The sequence below is a fragment of the Catharus ustulatus genome, chromosome 5 (genome assembly GCF_009819885.2).
Source record: "Catharus ustulatus isolate bCatUst1 chromosome 5, bCatUst1.pri.v2, whole genome shotgun sequence".
Taxonomy (NCBI): Eukaryota; Metazoa; Chordata; class Aves; order Passeriformes; family Turdidae; genus Catharus; species Catharus ustulatus.
The window spans coordinates 47,203,747-47,219,844 of NC_046225.1; the positions used below are offsets into that span (position 1 = coordinate 47,203,747).

The 16,098-nt window shown below is 37.9% G+C and overlaps 2 protein-coding genes across 3 annotated transcripts in view; one reads left to right on the forward strand and one right to left on the reverse strand.

The window, feature by feature from the left end:
• PAICS (phosphoribosylaminoimidazole carboxylase and phosphoribosylaminoimidazolesuccinocarboxamide synthase) overlaps positions 1-2,367 on the reverse strand; it is a 43,343-nt gene extending 40,976 nt beyond the window's left edge. Inside the window, exon 1 of one of the 2 annotated variants that reach the window (XM_033059776.2) lies at positions 1,866-2,367. In XM_033059776.2, coding sequence (XP_032915667.1) covers positions 1,866-2,253 — 388 coding nt within the window. In that variant the 5' untranslated portion in view covers positions 2,254-2,367. The remainder of the gene's footprint in view (positions 1-1,865) is intronic. The other variant, XM_042779258.1, reaches the window with a different exon arrangement.
• PPAT (phosphoribosyl pyrophosphate amidotransferase) overlaps positions 1-16,052 on the forward strand; it is a 44,698-nt gene extending 28,646 nt beyond the window's left edge. The window contains exons 2-11 of the mRNA XM_033059780.1: positions 4,530-4,596; positions 5,345-5,551; positions 6,100-6,212; positions 6,321-6,466; positions 7,637-7,709; positions 9,034-9,185; positions 10,402-10,529; positions 10,829-11,050; positions 11,800-11,920; positions 13,172-16,052. Of these exons, the coding sequence (XP_032915671.1) occupies positions 4,530-4,596; positions 5,345-5,551; positions 6,100-6,212; positions 6,321-6,466; positions 7,637-7,709; positions 9,034-9,185; positions 10,402-10,529; positions 10,829-11,050; positions 11,800-11,920; positions 13,172-13,341 (1,399 nt within the window). The 3' untranslated portion in view covers positions 13,342-16,052. The remainder of the gene's footprint in view (positions 1-4,529; positions 4,597-5,344; positions 5,552-6,099; positions 6,213-6,320; positions 6,467-7,636; positions 7,710-9,033; positions 9,186-10,401; positions 10,530-10,828; positions 11,051-11,799; positions 11,921-13,171) is intronic.
• The last annotated feature ends 46 nt before the right edge of the window (positions 16,053-16,098 follow it).

Genomic DNA, 16,098 nt, shown 5'->3' on the forward strand with positions numbered 1-16,098 from the left:
ACTTTGACTGCAGGTGGAATAGGACTGGGCCTCTAGTACAGTGTTAGTTGCTTGACTTGCATTCTTAAATAAGAAAGTTGATGATCTGACAGCTGTTCCCTCAGCCCCTCGTTGTGGATGCATGCATGCATTCTGCATAGCTGCAGGACACATGTCTATCTTAGTGTGCTTTCGCTGCAGTTCAATTGTGGTGGTTGTGAAAATCTTTGCATTTCAATTTTTGAATTAGTGTTGCATTATTACAGTTAGCTGCATTTAATTTTTGTTTATCCACAAAACTTGTTTGCTTTTGTTTTTCTGGAGGGAGTAACAGAAGTGCTTGTGCAATGAAGAGATATAATTAATTATACCATCTTTAAAACCGGACTATCCTAGTGCTTCAAAACAAGGCATGTCTCACCCAGGAGTAATTATTTTTATAGATACTATAATTTGGGATTCACAATTGAAATTAGCTTTTGCTGATTTAAATTTCCTAGAGACCTAAAGCAGATGAGAATTAGGATTACCAGGTGCAAACTACATCAAAACACAGAGGATAATTTAATGGTAGATCCTCAGATGTAGGACACTATCTTAATTTCATGTAGTCCCCAAAGCTTGTATTAGCCTCAGTTCTGCAAGCTTAAAAATAAAAATGGATTGCAATTCACAGTGCAGAGAGCATATAACAGTATTATAAAATTGCCATTTTAATTTGAAGTGACTTTGACAGATTAGAGGCTTTCTGATACTGATGGCAAATTAAGGTCAAGCTTTTTGTTAAGGTAAACAATGACAGTGAAAAATGGCAATTTCTTTTCCTCAAATCTGTAAAACAGCATCGTAGAGGGAGACGTGGAATGGTACAAGGACAAGCTTGATGTCCAGCTCCATTCTATGCCTTTGACAATATCCCCTGGCAATAATGTTGAGTTTCTTGTTTTCTTAAAAAAGATTCACAATCTTAATTAATGTAAATTGCTACATACCATGGGAACAAATTAAGCTTTTAATTTCTCTTTTTAGTCATCTTATTTTGGTACTTATAACTGTCATTTGGGCTTATGCTTCAGTGACATTTAGGATGTGACAAGGAGATTTTGAGTGATGTCAAACAGCAGATTGACCCTAATGAAATGTTAAGCAGAGCTTAAATGCATATATAGAGAAGGTTTAATAAAACAAGAGATGCAAATAATTTAGTAAAACCTACTTCTGAATAAAGGCAGCTGTATTCACTTGTTCTGCTGCAAAATAGTCTGATAAATGCAGTAATTTTTACTTTCACTGCTAAATTCGAGTTTTTAATGAGAGATTATTAAGCATGTTTCTTGAATATTTAAGTAAAACTGCTTATAAAATAATTTACCCTGTCTTCACACCTAAATATCAAGCTGCTATATATATGAGAAATAAGAATAAAAATCCTAAATTTCACTTGTATCACCACAAATAATTATTTTTACAATACCCTGACAGTTTCAACCTTGTATTTTCTTTTGCTTTACATTTACATCTGAATTGGAGCTCTAAAAAATATGCTTCCAAAGTACTACAAAGGAAAGGCAAAGGGAAAGAAAGCAGCTTTTTAAAATTTAGCATTTCCACCCAGTGCAGGAGCCTGGACACTAGCAGGTACTCACCGAGGCTGCAATACAGGCAGTTAGCACAATTTTGCTGGAATTACGCTGTATTTACAGACTTCGACACTGGTGGGTGCTAACATTTTATTCCCCTGCGCGAGGCGTGCATCCAGTCACTTCTAACAGCGCTGCCGGGGCTGAGCAGCCTCCGCTCCAGCGCCAGCCAAGGCGGGCTTCGGTTTTGTTCCCTTTGGGTTTTAAGCAAAGAGAGAAAAATAGAAGCAAAAATATTTTTTTTACCTTGCGTGCTGTCTGTTGTGGGGCTTGTGTTCAGCTGCGTCTCAGTCGCAGAACACCTGCCGTTTTCTTCTGCTGCTAATTGTGTGACAGGCTCATATCGCAATATGGCATCCAGATCATGGAAAAACTTCATGGTTTTAGTGACATCCCCAGAGTTGTGGGCATATTTAACCGTTCTGTATTCGTACTTCAGGTTTTTGTACTTTGCACGGCACTGTTTCCAGTCCCTGCACACTCCCAACTCCTGTAACCTTTTAGCAATGTAGATAAATATTCCTTTATTCCTCAGGGTGCCGTGCAGTTGCTTTCTGATATTTTTTTCTGACCAGACGCTTAACAAGGCTTTAACCTCCTCCTCAGTCCAATGCTTCCCTGCTCCACTCTCCATGTTGAAAGTGACCTGGAAATGATTCACTATTTCTAGCCAAGATTTTGTTTCCTAGGAAACCAGACGGCTGGTTGTCAGTAAGCTCCGCCGAGATGAAAGGATCTAGTTTTACTGGCTCAAGCTGCCTGAGGGGAGTAACTTGAGACACTGCCAGATAAGCGGGCTCGGCGCTGGAGCCCGGCGAGGGCAGCGGCTCCGCCGGCGGGGAGGGAGAGCTGGGCAGGGCCGGGCCGGGGCTGCCGTGACCCTTCTTCGGGAGTCACTGCGGGCACCAGCGTGTGGGAAGAGAGGCAAAAAGAGGCTGTTCCGTTCCTTTGAAAAAAAACAGCAAACCCCACAAAACAAAGCAAAATCACACACACACACACCCCTTGTGGCCTGGCCTCTGCTGCTCCGGAGGAGGCAGGCCGCGGGACCGAGCCTTCCCCACAACGGTCGCGTTTAGGATCGTCCTGCCCTACATCTTCACATCTCCGCGCTGTTCGCCTCTGAACTGCGGGCCGTAGAGACACGTTTTATGTATTAGGGATGTTTTAATAAAAACTGGCATACTTAAAGTCTGGCTCGGTTGGTGAAGTGGTGCAAGCATTGTGGTAATGACGCTGAGATCCCATGTCTTTTGTCAGCGCTAAGATGTAATCCAACGCCATGACCAGGGCCTTCCTTGGGTGTCTGCTTCCCTCTTCTTAGTGATTTAGTTACTATTTAATGAGACCATGACAGTATTAAAATGGAAATTTCCTGTAATATTAACATTGCAATTGCAAGTTGCTGAATGCACTGCATCAACCCTTAAGTCTTTGTGTTTATAGCTGGAATATCTTCCAGTATTGAAGTGAATGGCTTTAAGAATGTCCTCATCTCTCATTATCTTCTTTGAAGAACTGTGTCACTAACAGGGTGAATTTGTTCAGATATGTGGGAAGTTTGGGTTGTTTTGCTTTCTGTAATTAAGTGTCTTTTAAACTTTTTGCTTTACATCCAACTGGGACTAGTAAAAAATAAAAGGGTTTTATGAACTGGAGAAAATTGGTAGTGAGCATGTCAGTTGTAGATTCGCATCCATTCTGTTGATTTTTGTGCCCAGTTTTATTGTTGCCTATAATAAATAATTTCACTGACTTCAACTGAATTAAACCAAACCAGTCCAATGCACAAGTAGGATATAAGTTGTCTCTCCCTTTTTAAGGAAAACATCTTTCCTATTCAGAAAGTATTATATGTGAGAGTGGACAGGAGCTCACTTGTCCACCAAAGTCCTGATGAGTACTAGAGGCACAGGCAGGCACGTAGCAGCAGTTTTGTTGTAGGCAACACTGCCTTATTTCAGGAAATCTTTTAAAGGGAGATAGAGCAGCCTGCACTGTTATCCACAAAACAAAACAAACAAACAAAAACCAAACAAATAAAAAAACAATCTTCAAAGCAAAGCTTTTCAATGGATAATTGCAAACTGTGGGCAAGTGCACAGTGTTCTGCCTGCCTTGGGCAGGGCAGCATCAGGGGGTCTGGGTACACCCAGGGGACCCAGCAGAGGGAAGGGTTGGGGAGGACAGGCAACAGGACAGCGAAAAGACACATATTTCAGCTGAATCAGCTCTGCTCAACAAAGCACAACTGCCAGCCCGAGGCTGATGTGCTGTAAGAGAAGTATTTCCATTTGTAGACATTTGTACATCAGAGTTGTTTTGCCTGAGTTCTGAAGCTGAGATGCCCAACATTAGGTTTATGCATTCAGATGCTTTTATCAGAGGGTCTGTGTAGCTTTTAGAGCTGTAAATGCTATCTTGTCTGCCTAAGTGCAAAAATGCAAAAGCTTCTGCATAGGCGATCAGTGGAAAAGACAATCCATTCCCCTAAGCAACACCATCAGTTTTTAGTAACATCTCAAACCCAAAGCAGAAATAGAATAGCACTATAGAACCTAGCATTATTGCCTAGATTGCTGTGCCTCTAAAAATGGCCTTTCCAATTAAGCATCTGTTTTTATGTTATGCCCATACTGAAATTGAAGTCCAAGAAGAGCCTGAGGCCATACTTATTAGTGGACAGATTCCCACTGAATTTAGTAGACTTAGGCACAAACCTTATGTGACTGTCTTGAAATAAACGTAACACAGGCAAGAAACTTGCAATTAACACATTAATTTTAAGTCTGTAAAATAAAACAACAAAGAAGCCTACATTAAAATTCCATTTAAAAAACACCTATCCATTGTATGTTAAGGTGTTTCAAAATCATGTCAGTGCTTCATGTTAATTTTATTTGTCCATAGGGGCCAGGAGAGCGCTGGAATTGTGACAAGTGATGGAGAGTCATCCCAGGCATTCAAAGTGCACAAGGTAAAATGCAAATAAATGTTTTGTATTTTTAAGTGAGATGCATATAAGTTAGTTTCTGCTAAGAAGCAGTGTAGAGAAAAATTAATGTTTGATGGTCTGTTTCGATTTTCTCAGTGAATCTCATTTTGCTACCTGCCTTGAATGTATGCTTAAAACAAACCTGCCAACGTTGTCCTGATAGGACAGTGCATACAGTGGCATACACACAGAAGTTACCCAGAGCATGCTAGTGATGTCACAAAAACTTTTTACTAAAATCACCCTCCACCTCAGGTGTTAACTGCAGATTTGGAAGAGCACTGATGCTCTTCTTGATCTCAAAAAGAAAAAAAAATACTGTCACAGACTATGCACAAGGAAATGGATGACTAAATCATTATAAATGCATTAGTGAGATTCAAGGAAGTAGCAACTACTTTACCCATAGGTAGCAATAAACAGAATCTAAGACAGAATGGAGGCCTGAGAAGATTACACAGACTTTCTGGAGCTGAGAGCATCATGGGGGTTGTTAATAGATTTTTCCATGAAAATCCTCAGCACAAAAATGTAGATTGCTTTATTTGAGAAGAGGACTAAAGAGATCTGATATACCTTGTGACACCTATTCAGCTTCTTTCTTTCTCATGTCTTTCAGGTTATTTGCCTTTGTTCCATTAATACTATATCACCATTAAACAGAAGAACTTAGAAAGTCACCAGGAAAAAAAAAAAAACAGAACCTTTTTTTTTTCTTTTTCTCCCAAAGGGAATGGGTCTTATAAATCACGTCTTCAATGCAGACAGCCTGAAGAAGCTGTACCCTTCAAACCTTGGTATTGGGCACACGAGGTACTCCACCTCAGGAATTTCTGAGCTGCAGAACTGCCAGCCTTTTGTTGTAGAGACTCTTCATGGGAAGATCGCTGTGGCACACAATGGGGAGCTAACAAATGCTGCACAACTCAGAAGGAAGGTTAGTACCTCCTTTGGGGGATCTGGCATTGTTTCTTTCTGAGTGTGAGGTAGAAATGAGCAATATGGTTGCTGTGACTTTTCCTTAATACCAAACTGTTTGGGGTTATGAAAGAGCTCCCTAATCAAAATAGATAATTTTGGCGCAAAAAATCTTGTGAAGGGGATTCTGCCTTAATATCTCTTTCTGGGTCTGTTATAGGCAATTTCATATTTTCTCTTCTACATTTTAACTCTCTTCCCAGAGCGTGCACAAAGCAAATTAAATGGCCCAAACATGAATTTATGCCCTGAATATTGGCAGCATTTTTGTTGCATGCAGAGCAAAGGAATGAGATAAAAAAGGAAAAATATAGTACTAGTGTAGAAGATTGTCTGACCTCATTTTACACAGCTTGTTGGAAGAAACTTGGCATTATTATGCTGTGATCACATGAAGCACTGTAAAACATTTGTTCATTGCACCAAGGTGTAGTTAAGTTCAAATCTGAGTAGTGTGATATGAGATTTTTTAATGCTGGTAACACTTTTGGTTTGTGTCTTAAAAAGCTGATGCGGCATGGTGTGGGACTGTCAACCAGTTCTGACAGTGAACTGATCACCCAGCTGCTGGCTTTCACACCTCCGCTGGAAAACGACGATACAGCTGACTGGGTGGCAAGGTGAGGAGCAGTCAGCACCAGCCATTAAACCTCAGCATGATGTGCAGCTGTAAGTGCACACAGCTGTTCATGTGGCACACAGTTATGTTCACCTATGTCTCATTCCAGAATAAAAAACTTAATGAAGGAAACTCCAACTTCGTATTCATTGCTAATTATGCATAAAGACATAATCTATGCAGTACGTGATCCATATGGGAATCGCCCACTCTGCATTGGTCGCCTTATTCCAGTCGGGGACATGAATGGAAAAGGTAAATTTTATATATATATATATTTATATGTGAATGAATCTGCATATGCATAGTATGTGTGTGAAATCACTGATATAAGTAATGAAAGCTACACCTACTGAGGTGTAAGTAGGAATATGTGATGCAAAAATCAGTTTTGAAAAATCAAAACAAAAAAATTTGATTGGGAAAAAATCATCTATAGGACGTATGCAAAATTCCTTTCCCAGATACAGGGAATCTTAGTGGCTTAATGATAGACACAATTAGGCAGCTCAACTATAATACAGTTTAAAAATTCTCATTGCTTAAACAGGAAAGCAGGGATGAACAGAATCCCAGAGGTGTTGAGGTTGGAAGGGAGATCTGAAGGTCATTGGTCCAAATCTCTGCTCAAGCCAGGCCACTTAAAACCAATTGCTCAGGACAATGTCTAGAAACAAGTCTGTTTTCTTCCTTTTTTCTCCCATAGTAAGGTGGGCAAAAAGTGATTAATTAATTGCAATGTATCTCTTAATTCCAAGCAACCCAGTCACATATAGTGACTGGACCATTACATGATCACTTCATAGGAAAAATTCCTTGTGTTCATGTTCAGCCTGCAAATCGCAAATTTTCCATTAAGTGAGATTATAATATCTTCACTTGTTTAAAACTAAAATAATTCAAAGGCAAAGCAGTAAACACTTCCATATCTTCAGAAAACTGAGTAATTTTAACCACAAGAAAAATTACCAAGATTTTTAAAAGCATACAGACATTCCTACCTTATGTGACACAAGTAGATCTTCCTGTGGTTGAGTCTCAAAACTCTTATTGGAATTCAATCCAGCATCCATTGTAATCAAAAGCATCTAATTATCAACCTATTTAACGTAAGAAAAGTAAGGAGTTTCTTGTGTGATCAAAAGTAATTATGTCTATCTAAAGTCACTGAACTAGAATTTGAAAAGTTTGAAATAGTCTGCCTAGAACAGGTTTATGATGTTTATTTTATGGATTTGTTTGGGTTTTTTTTTTAATAATAGAAAAGTGGAAACAGTGGAATGCTATATGTTTTAGTTAGAAATTACAACAGTCTTTAATTGCACACTTGGCAACCATAGCAAGCCAGATACTGCAGCAAAAATGTGATTGTGGGGGGGTCAGGTAGCAAAAACTGGGGACTCTTACTGAACTCTTTTTTTTCAGGAAAAGATAACACTGAAACAGAAGGATGGGTTGTCTCTTCTGAATCCTGTAGCTTTTTGTCTATTGGTGCAGAGTAAGTGGCCTGATTCTTACTTTATCTGAAAGCTCTTCCTTAGACAGTGATTAAACACTAAATACCAAGTTTCCGAATATCATAATTATAACAACATGAAAGACACCAAGGTTTAGTTTTGCTGTGGAGGATGTTTTTGCTAGTCCTGGTTTTTGCCAGTTTATTTTCTCAAACAGATGATTGTAAAATAAGAATTATGTGTGCTATCACAAAGTAAATGCCTCTTACTTGTTGCACTATACCTGATTACCCACACAACTTACTCATTTTGCCCTCATTTTCAGCAGCATAGGTGTATGACAAAATAATTCTTCACCTACAGAAAAGTTACACTGGTAGCTCAGAGGCTGAAATAATCTGAGTTGTAGCACATGCTGTCTGGTAAGCTGGCCTCCTTGTTAGAAAAAAAAATTACTATTTTCTGAAACTTCTTGCAAATTTCTGTAAGCTGGCCTCGTTAGAAAAAAAATAACTGTTTTCTGAAACTTCTTGCAAATTTCTGTTACGAAAAGCTCACTATGTAGGACAATCAGCTGAATCCTGTGTGTTTTCAATAAAGCAATTTTGTCTAAACTTCTGCTGTAGCTAGAGCTACCTGCTACTGCTGGTATCTGACCAGTGAATAAACACAGATTTGTTCACCTCTGATTTGTATCTCTAGAATATTTCAATATTTTGGGATAGATTTAGATGTTAGAATAGCCACCTGAGGACTCACTAAAGGATCTAGAAAAATACTTCATAACATTAAACACTTCAGCATAATATACCTAAACTATTCCATACTTAAACCTAACTATTTCGTACTTCTACAAAATTGAGAAATAGAAGGTACATTTCTGGTCACTTGGGAGTAGCTATCGGTCATCTCTAGACAGATAATTCTCTTGATTTGGCTTGTGAGGCAGGATGATTTTGGCTACACCTCCATTCTTGATTATATTTCTTATATAATCACTGCACTGTAAGGTTTATTAGCTTTCATAGAAAAGTTCTCTAATATTGATATTAAAATATATTCAATCTCAATTAAGCCTGTACAGTATATCTCACACATAGGACAAATACCATAATTCTATGGTACTAAGTTTAGTATTTTTACTTAGTTTATTGCTTTTGGATGTTAATTCAGACCGTTTTAGTAAGGATCAGTTGTCTCAGCATGTTGGTCTTAAAATGTTTCAGGTCAAATTCTAAGATGGAAGTAAGTTGTCATATTAGGATGCTCTAAAATATTTTTTCCTGTCAGTTGACTCTTGTTTGTACTTCAAAATTATCATCCAGTTTCAGGACATTTCTAACTTCTCTGTATTTGTTTTTCAAGGTACTATCGGGAGGTCCTTCCTGGAGAGATTGTGAAAATATCCAGACATGACGTCCAGACACTGGATGTTGTACGACGACCTGAAGGAGATCCATCAGCATTCTGTATCTTTGAATACGTTTATTTTGCAAGACCAGACAGTATTTTTGAAGGTACAAAAATGTTACATACAGAACTCTTCTCTAAATACTGCAAGATGCTATCCTGGAGCACAATGACTCTGGGATCATAGTACCACTGAATATAAGCTTACAGAGCACAGCTGGGACAGAATGGGCTGGCAAAGCTCTTGAGATAAAACTTGTGAGGAGGAGCATGTAATATCACCTTCCTGTTTCCAGACGTGGATACAGTCTCAGATAGGCTGCCTGCATATTCCTGTGGGAGGGATGAAAAAGGCCATGAACATGTTTAAGGTAGATGAAATATCTTTTACAAGTGAGAGACTGAAGAAACAAACTTCACTGGTTCTTGGGAAACATTTTAAAAATTACACTTGTGAAATAGGATTTACAAAATAACTTTATTCTGATAATTTTCTTTGCATTAAGTATAATTTCAGGAAGATGCTTGTAATTTAACTCATAAATCTATGCTAAGCTAAGTACTTGGCATTGTCAGTGTAATGCTTTTATTATTTCAATATAAGCCCTAAAATACTAGCCAGGACTCTCATATATGGCAAGCAACCACTTCATTGCTTTCCAGGGACATGCTATCCATTGATCCAGTACAGCTCTCCAGCCTTATAAAACTGGTTTCACCCCAAATTCCTTTTCTTTCACAATCACCTTACCCTTCAGTATCCTCACTTCTCACATTCCTTGGTATTGCTGCTCTAGCTTTTGCTATGGCTCACTTCATCACAATATTTGCAGTTCTTTCCCATGTTGCAAATTTTTTAGGACCTTAAAAGCTTCTGAGTCCCCTTATCCCCTTACTAAATTCAGGGTGAATTTTGACAACTGATTCAAAGTCAGTAAGTGGACAGAAGGATTGCATAAATTTTGTCTGGTGGAAAAAGCAGTTTAAAAATAGAATATGCACGTTATGAACAGGCAGGCCTAATTTCTATTTCTTTCCTCCTGCAGACAGATTTTGTAACATCCACAGGACCTTTAGTTAGTTACCCAGTTAGGGCAAACTGGATTTTAATTCTCCATGTAGTGATACGAATGTGAATGTTAGAATGTAACATTATGGAAGAAAATTAAAAATTACCTTATGCAAATGAGTTATGGAACTTATTAGTTCTGGAACTTTTCTCACTGACTTCTATGCCTACAACTTGACACACAAATTCACAGAGAAAACTGAGAGGAAATCTGAATCATGCATACCAAGAAAAACACTTCTTTCTATTCTTAGGTCAGATGGTGTATTCAGTTCGCAAAAGATGTGGGCAGCAGCTTGCTATTGAAGCACCTGTGGAAGCAGACCTGGTCAGCACTGTTCCAGAGTCTGCAACTCCAGCAGCTCTTGGTTATGCTCAAAAGGTATACGTCACCTTGCTCTTTTTTCTCCCCCAAGCATATTTATACACATCTCTTTCTGTAATGGACTATAATGATGTGGGCTGTTAGAGCTGCATATTGATAAAGCTCTTCAGTACACAAACTACTCCTATTGAGTCACCTGCTTTGTTTTTTTCTCTCATTATTCCTCTGTATTAAGGTATTTAAACACTTTTTGTTGCTGTGAAGTCATAATAAATCCTAAGGTCGCTTTAAAAAACAGCAACTGAGACTATCAAGTCCTTCTATATTAATTCTGTTTTACTGTCTCCTCTTTGCAGTGTGGTCTGCCATATGTTGAAGTACTCTGTAAAAATCGATATGTAGGGAGAACTTTTATCCAGCCAAATATGAGGTTACGGCAACTTGGTGTTGCGAAGAAATTTGGTGTCCTGTCTGATAATTTTAAAGGCAAACGAGTTGTTATCATTGATGATTCAATTGTGAGAGGCAATACTATTTCACCCATAATAAAACTACTGAGAGAATCAGGAGCCAAAGAGGTAAGTTAATTTTAAGTCAGATGTAATTTTAATACAGATGTAAATAGAAGTTGATGAGAGGTTAAAGCACAGGGGCTTGTCTTCATGTGTACTGTACATTGTTGGCTTATTTAAAAGGGTAAATCTGAAAAAAAACAATGGCTAGTGTGTGTTTATTGTGAAGATAGGTTAAGAAGGTTCTTTTGTATGAGTGAACAGGAACAGGTTTCCACTTACAAAGCACTATCTGGCAAATAAAAAAATGAATGGAATGCAAATTAGTTAAGATCAGAAAACCAAGTATTCCTGATGTGGGACCTGTGGAAGTGCAAAAAGTACAACCATATACTGCTGTAAATACCATGTATCTTAAGTCACCAGAGAACCATTTTTTTAAGTGATGAAGATTTTTTAAGCAAAAAAATGTGCAAGTCAGTCACTGGAGCAAAAATGTCCTGTATAATGTTTGATTTTGTAAGCTGAAACTTGTTTATCAAGAACTGAAGACCATTGAAGAGAAGTAAAATCAGGATGGAACCTTCTAAGAACATTAGGAAATAGTGTAAAAAATAAGTTCTAAAACTGTCTTACCTTCTTCCTGCTGTGTTGGCATCTGAAAAAAACTTTATCCTACTTTTAACCCTTCAGTGATTTCTGTGCAGTTCTATGTTCTGTTTATTATCACTATGCAGAATTGAGACTTTGCTATTATGTTATGATCTGCTGATTGTCAACTTATATCAGCCTGTTTTGAAACGATTTTTATTCAGGTGCACATCCGTGTAGCTTCACCTCCCATAAGATTTCCTTGTTACATGGGAATAAACATTCCAACTAAAGAAGAACTCATTGCCAACAGACCTGAATTTCATGATCTTGCAAACTATATAGGTAAATGCTACTGTCTTTTTTTTTCTCTTGTAAGAGTTGTCAACTGTATTTTATAATCTACTTCAAAATAAAGCAGAACATATCAAGGCACCAGTGGCAAAACTAATAAAAGAACTATAAGGTTGGTAAGCTAGGTTTCTGTGTTGTGAGTACTCTACGGATCAAGCTAATTCAGCTACATGCTTTTTTTTAAACACAGTTAGGGAGCTGTATTTGTCAAAACAATAGAAAGTATTAGAATAATTGCATAAGCATAAGTTGCAAATAAAGTATGACAACAAAGCTTTCCAATAGTTAAAACTCCTTCTGAGAAACTTACAAAAAGAAGCTACTGCAGTCAAAATATCAGGAAGAAAATAAGTAGTGAAAATCTGTCCTATAATGAAAAGCAGGTGTAGTTTCACTTTCATGAGATATTCATAAAAATATATTCATAATTCTTAAACACACACTGAATTTTGTACAAATTGACATTTATGTACATAATTTTAACTGCATTATATATTTCACTTTGAAAGAAATCACATTTGAAACCAATCAAAGAGTGTTAAAAACCTTCTGAAATTTTGAGTCATGTTTGCAGCAGAACAAAAGAAAGATCAACAGTTTATGTTCCACTGTAAACTCCAATTTCCTGTGTTGAAACAGTTATTTTCACTGTCTAATACTGCAATTAAATATTTTTCCAAAAATTATTGTGAAGGTGTATGGAAATATTTCAAGTTTGAAGGATCTTATTTTTAAGTATTTAAGTGTTATTCACCACATGAGTGCAAAGGATAGGAAACTAATGATATGAAAAGGTTATCAAACATGCTGCTTCCTACTGCTAGAAAATTAGCATGAATTGCATAATTTTTTTAACATGATGGTCTTCCCCTCCTCCAGATCCCAGAGAGGCTTGGTAGTCTTTGGTGCTCAGACTTGGGAAGCACTAGCCACACACACACATCTACTTCCAGACCTGAACTAAGGTTAACTCTGGGAGTTCAGGGAGTCTTAGTACACTTTCTGAACTTCCCTTCTGGTTTTGCAGTATTGTGTCACATATTTGTTCCCAACAGAACCTTCTGTCTAGATTTCAGTGAATCTGTTCCCTGCACAAAGAATTTAAGAAGGGCAAGACATTATAGTCTTAAAATTTTTAATTCTCTTTCATAGTCCACATGATAATGTGTGACTGCATTTTCAAAGAGCAGTGGATTTGGTACAATATTGCAGCTTTAACTGATGACCATTTATTTCCTCTAGGAGCAGACAGTGTTGTCTATCTTTCTGTGGAAGGATTGGTATCATCTGTACAAGAAAGCATCAAAGCAAGACAAGAAAACAACCCTAAAACCCACAAGTCACTTATGGGAAAGCTTGGTCATTGCACAGCGTGTCTCACTGGAGACTACCCCGTTGAGCTGGAATGGTGAACTTTTAGTGGATGGACATCAGTTCATATGTTGTTGAATGTACCTTTTTCAGTGATGCCTTCTTGCTAAAACAGCCTTGCATTTAGCTCAGAAGCCTTATGACAGCTAACTAATTACTGTTACTAAAACACACCTTTAAGAAAAGACTTACAGAAAGTCTGATGTATGTAAGTAGATTAAAATACAAAATCATATAGTTTTGATGCACACTTGTGCCTTTTATTTTCTCACAAAATGCTATAAAAACCAAAGTTTTTTAATTATGTAGACGTCCCAAAGTTTGTTGTTTTGGTCTTGCCCTAAAAGCTTCCCCATTAGACTTGTTCACAAAGCACAAATCATGTGATGATGTAATTTCAAATTATCAAAGTCTTAAAGCAAAAGTATCTGAAGTTTGCTTTTCTTCTTAGGAAAAATACCAGATTCTGAAGAATGAAACTGCTTCCTCAGCAGTTGTTGCTTAGGCTTTTTAAGAATAGAAGTATCTAACTTTTGCATACAGCCTTTTTTAATTGAGACCTTTGTAACAGATTCTATGCACGTGATGTCTAACATGATTTTTAAAAATGAAGACTCAGGGAAGTGCTCAGCCAAAAGCTCTCTAGTTTTGTAACTTTAAAATTCTGTTTTAGAAGTTATGTAATTACAGTATCTTTGTGTGGTTCTATCAATTGCCAATACAGTGTGGAAGAAAAAAATATACTTGGCACTGCCATTCTTTTTGTTTTACACCTTGTTTTCTCTGGGACAAGTTTGACAATTTCTGAAATGTCCTTTTAATTTGTCACATCCAAAGTAAACTAAAAAAACCCCAACTTTCCATACTTAACAGTAAAAATGATGTATCAAGTGTGAAGGTCATGAGTTGTTTTGGATATAGTCTTATTTTACTACATTACTGCTGTTAGAATAAATGTAATGTTTAAAAAACTCAAGTGTTCTGAGGAACCATTAGCTGTTAAATGCATTGTGTTCAGTTGGTCACAATCACAGTTACTGGTATACAGGAAGATCACTTGGACAATTAACCACTAGCTGAAAATGGAAAAGCACCTTTTCAAAACTATTGCAATTTTCCGCACAATTTAAAAAATGTTTTGTATACCTCAGTCTTTCTCACTGAATACCAGCAACTTTAGATTTTCTATTTAATATTGTGTATTTTGGCCTTATAATTGTTTGTGACACTGTTGAAAAAAATAAACAGAAAAGTTTAAGACCTTCTTCCTTCCCCATCATCTTCCCTATAGTTGAGAACTACAGGATTGCTAATTAAATTCAAAAGGGAATTTTATGTGGCGTTTGTAGCAATTGTGCCTGATTGACAATCACATGAAAGTCCTAGTTTGAAAAAGCATGTAAATACACATGCTTTAATGAAGTCAGGACTGTGACTTGTGCAGTGGAATCAGAACCTACCTGCAGCCAAACCTATGGGAGAATCTAGATGTGATGAGCATGGGGCTCTTACCAGCTGCTTCACCAGCACCCAGATCTGCATATTGGGAGATGTATGTGGATCTCTTCTGATCAGCAGGTTTGGTTTTAACAGAACCGTAACAGTTCATCTGGACAGTAAACTGAACAAAACCAGAACAGGGTGGACACTGACCACCCTCTCTTCCAGGTTAACCAGGAAGGAGTATGAACAAAACCAGAAAAAATGTAATGAACATTTTTCACTGTTCTTCTTTCCCACCCTCAAAAGAAAATAATTTTAGAAGTGCTAAGTTGAGCACAAATACATGTGAGGAGCCCTTTGTACGTGAGATAAGCATTCAGATGCAGATGATATATAGCAAGTCTACCTGTCTGCAATTGTCCACAGAACAAACTGGAAATTAAACTTGTGCAAATTCTCTTTTAATGTGCTTTCAGCAAAATGCTGTTTTTGAAGTCCAGTAATAATTGCTTTAAGGTGATTTTAGCATTGGGTGGCATCATTCTAATTTCAAAAAAATGAGACCTACTGCCTCTTTCCTCCTCCACATTACGTAAAAGAAATTCTGTCTGCTACTGTGAGCACTGTAATTTTTGAATGCACTGCAATGCTGAATTTTTATTACGTATTTTTCGAAATACTACGTTAAAGAGAAGACACTTTTCAAGTGTAATTTTATTCTGACAGCTGGATTTATGCTTCAGGTTACTAGACCCTCTTTATCACATACAGCCAACATACACATCAGTGAGTGTGCAGAAGGAGAAAACTCTGGCTTTAGGTGTCGCTATTTGCATTAATGTACTACTGTGAAACCGTTTCTGCTGTATTACCAATGCAAAACTGTGCCAAACTATCACTTACAGAATGTGAACAGTAAAAAGCCGATGTCTAACTTGTCCCATACAAACATTAAAAATGGTTGTGAACTAGTTTCCTCGTTCTTTCCCCGTGAGGCATCACCGGCGCCATGCACAAGAGACTTATTTAATAAGGACCCCTTGAATGCGCCTCGGAGCCAAAGCAAATCATTTACTGTGAGGGTGGTGAGGCACTGGCACAGGCTCCCAGAGATGTGGATGTCCCATCCCTGGGAAGCGTTCAAAGTCAGGCTGGATGGGCCATGAGCAACCCGGTCGAATGAAAGGTGTCCCTGCTCACAGTGAGCAGGTGTTGGAACTAGAGGATTTTTAAGGTCGCTTCCAATCCTTAACATTCCACGGTTCTATGATTTTGTGTTACTAAATCACGCACGCGGCTCACCCGCACTCCCCGCTGGCGGCCCTGAACCGTACCCGGGGGAAGCCCAGCCCCGT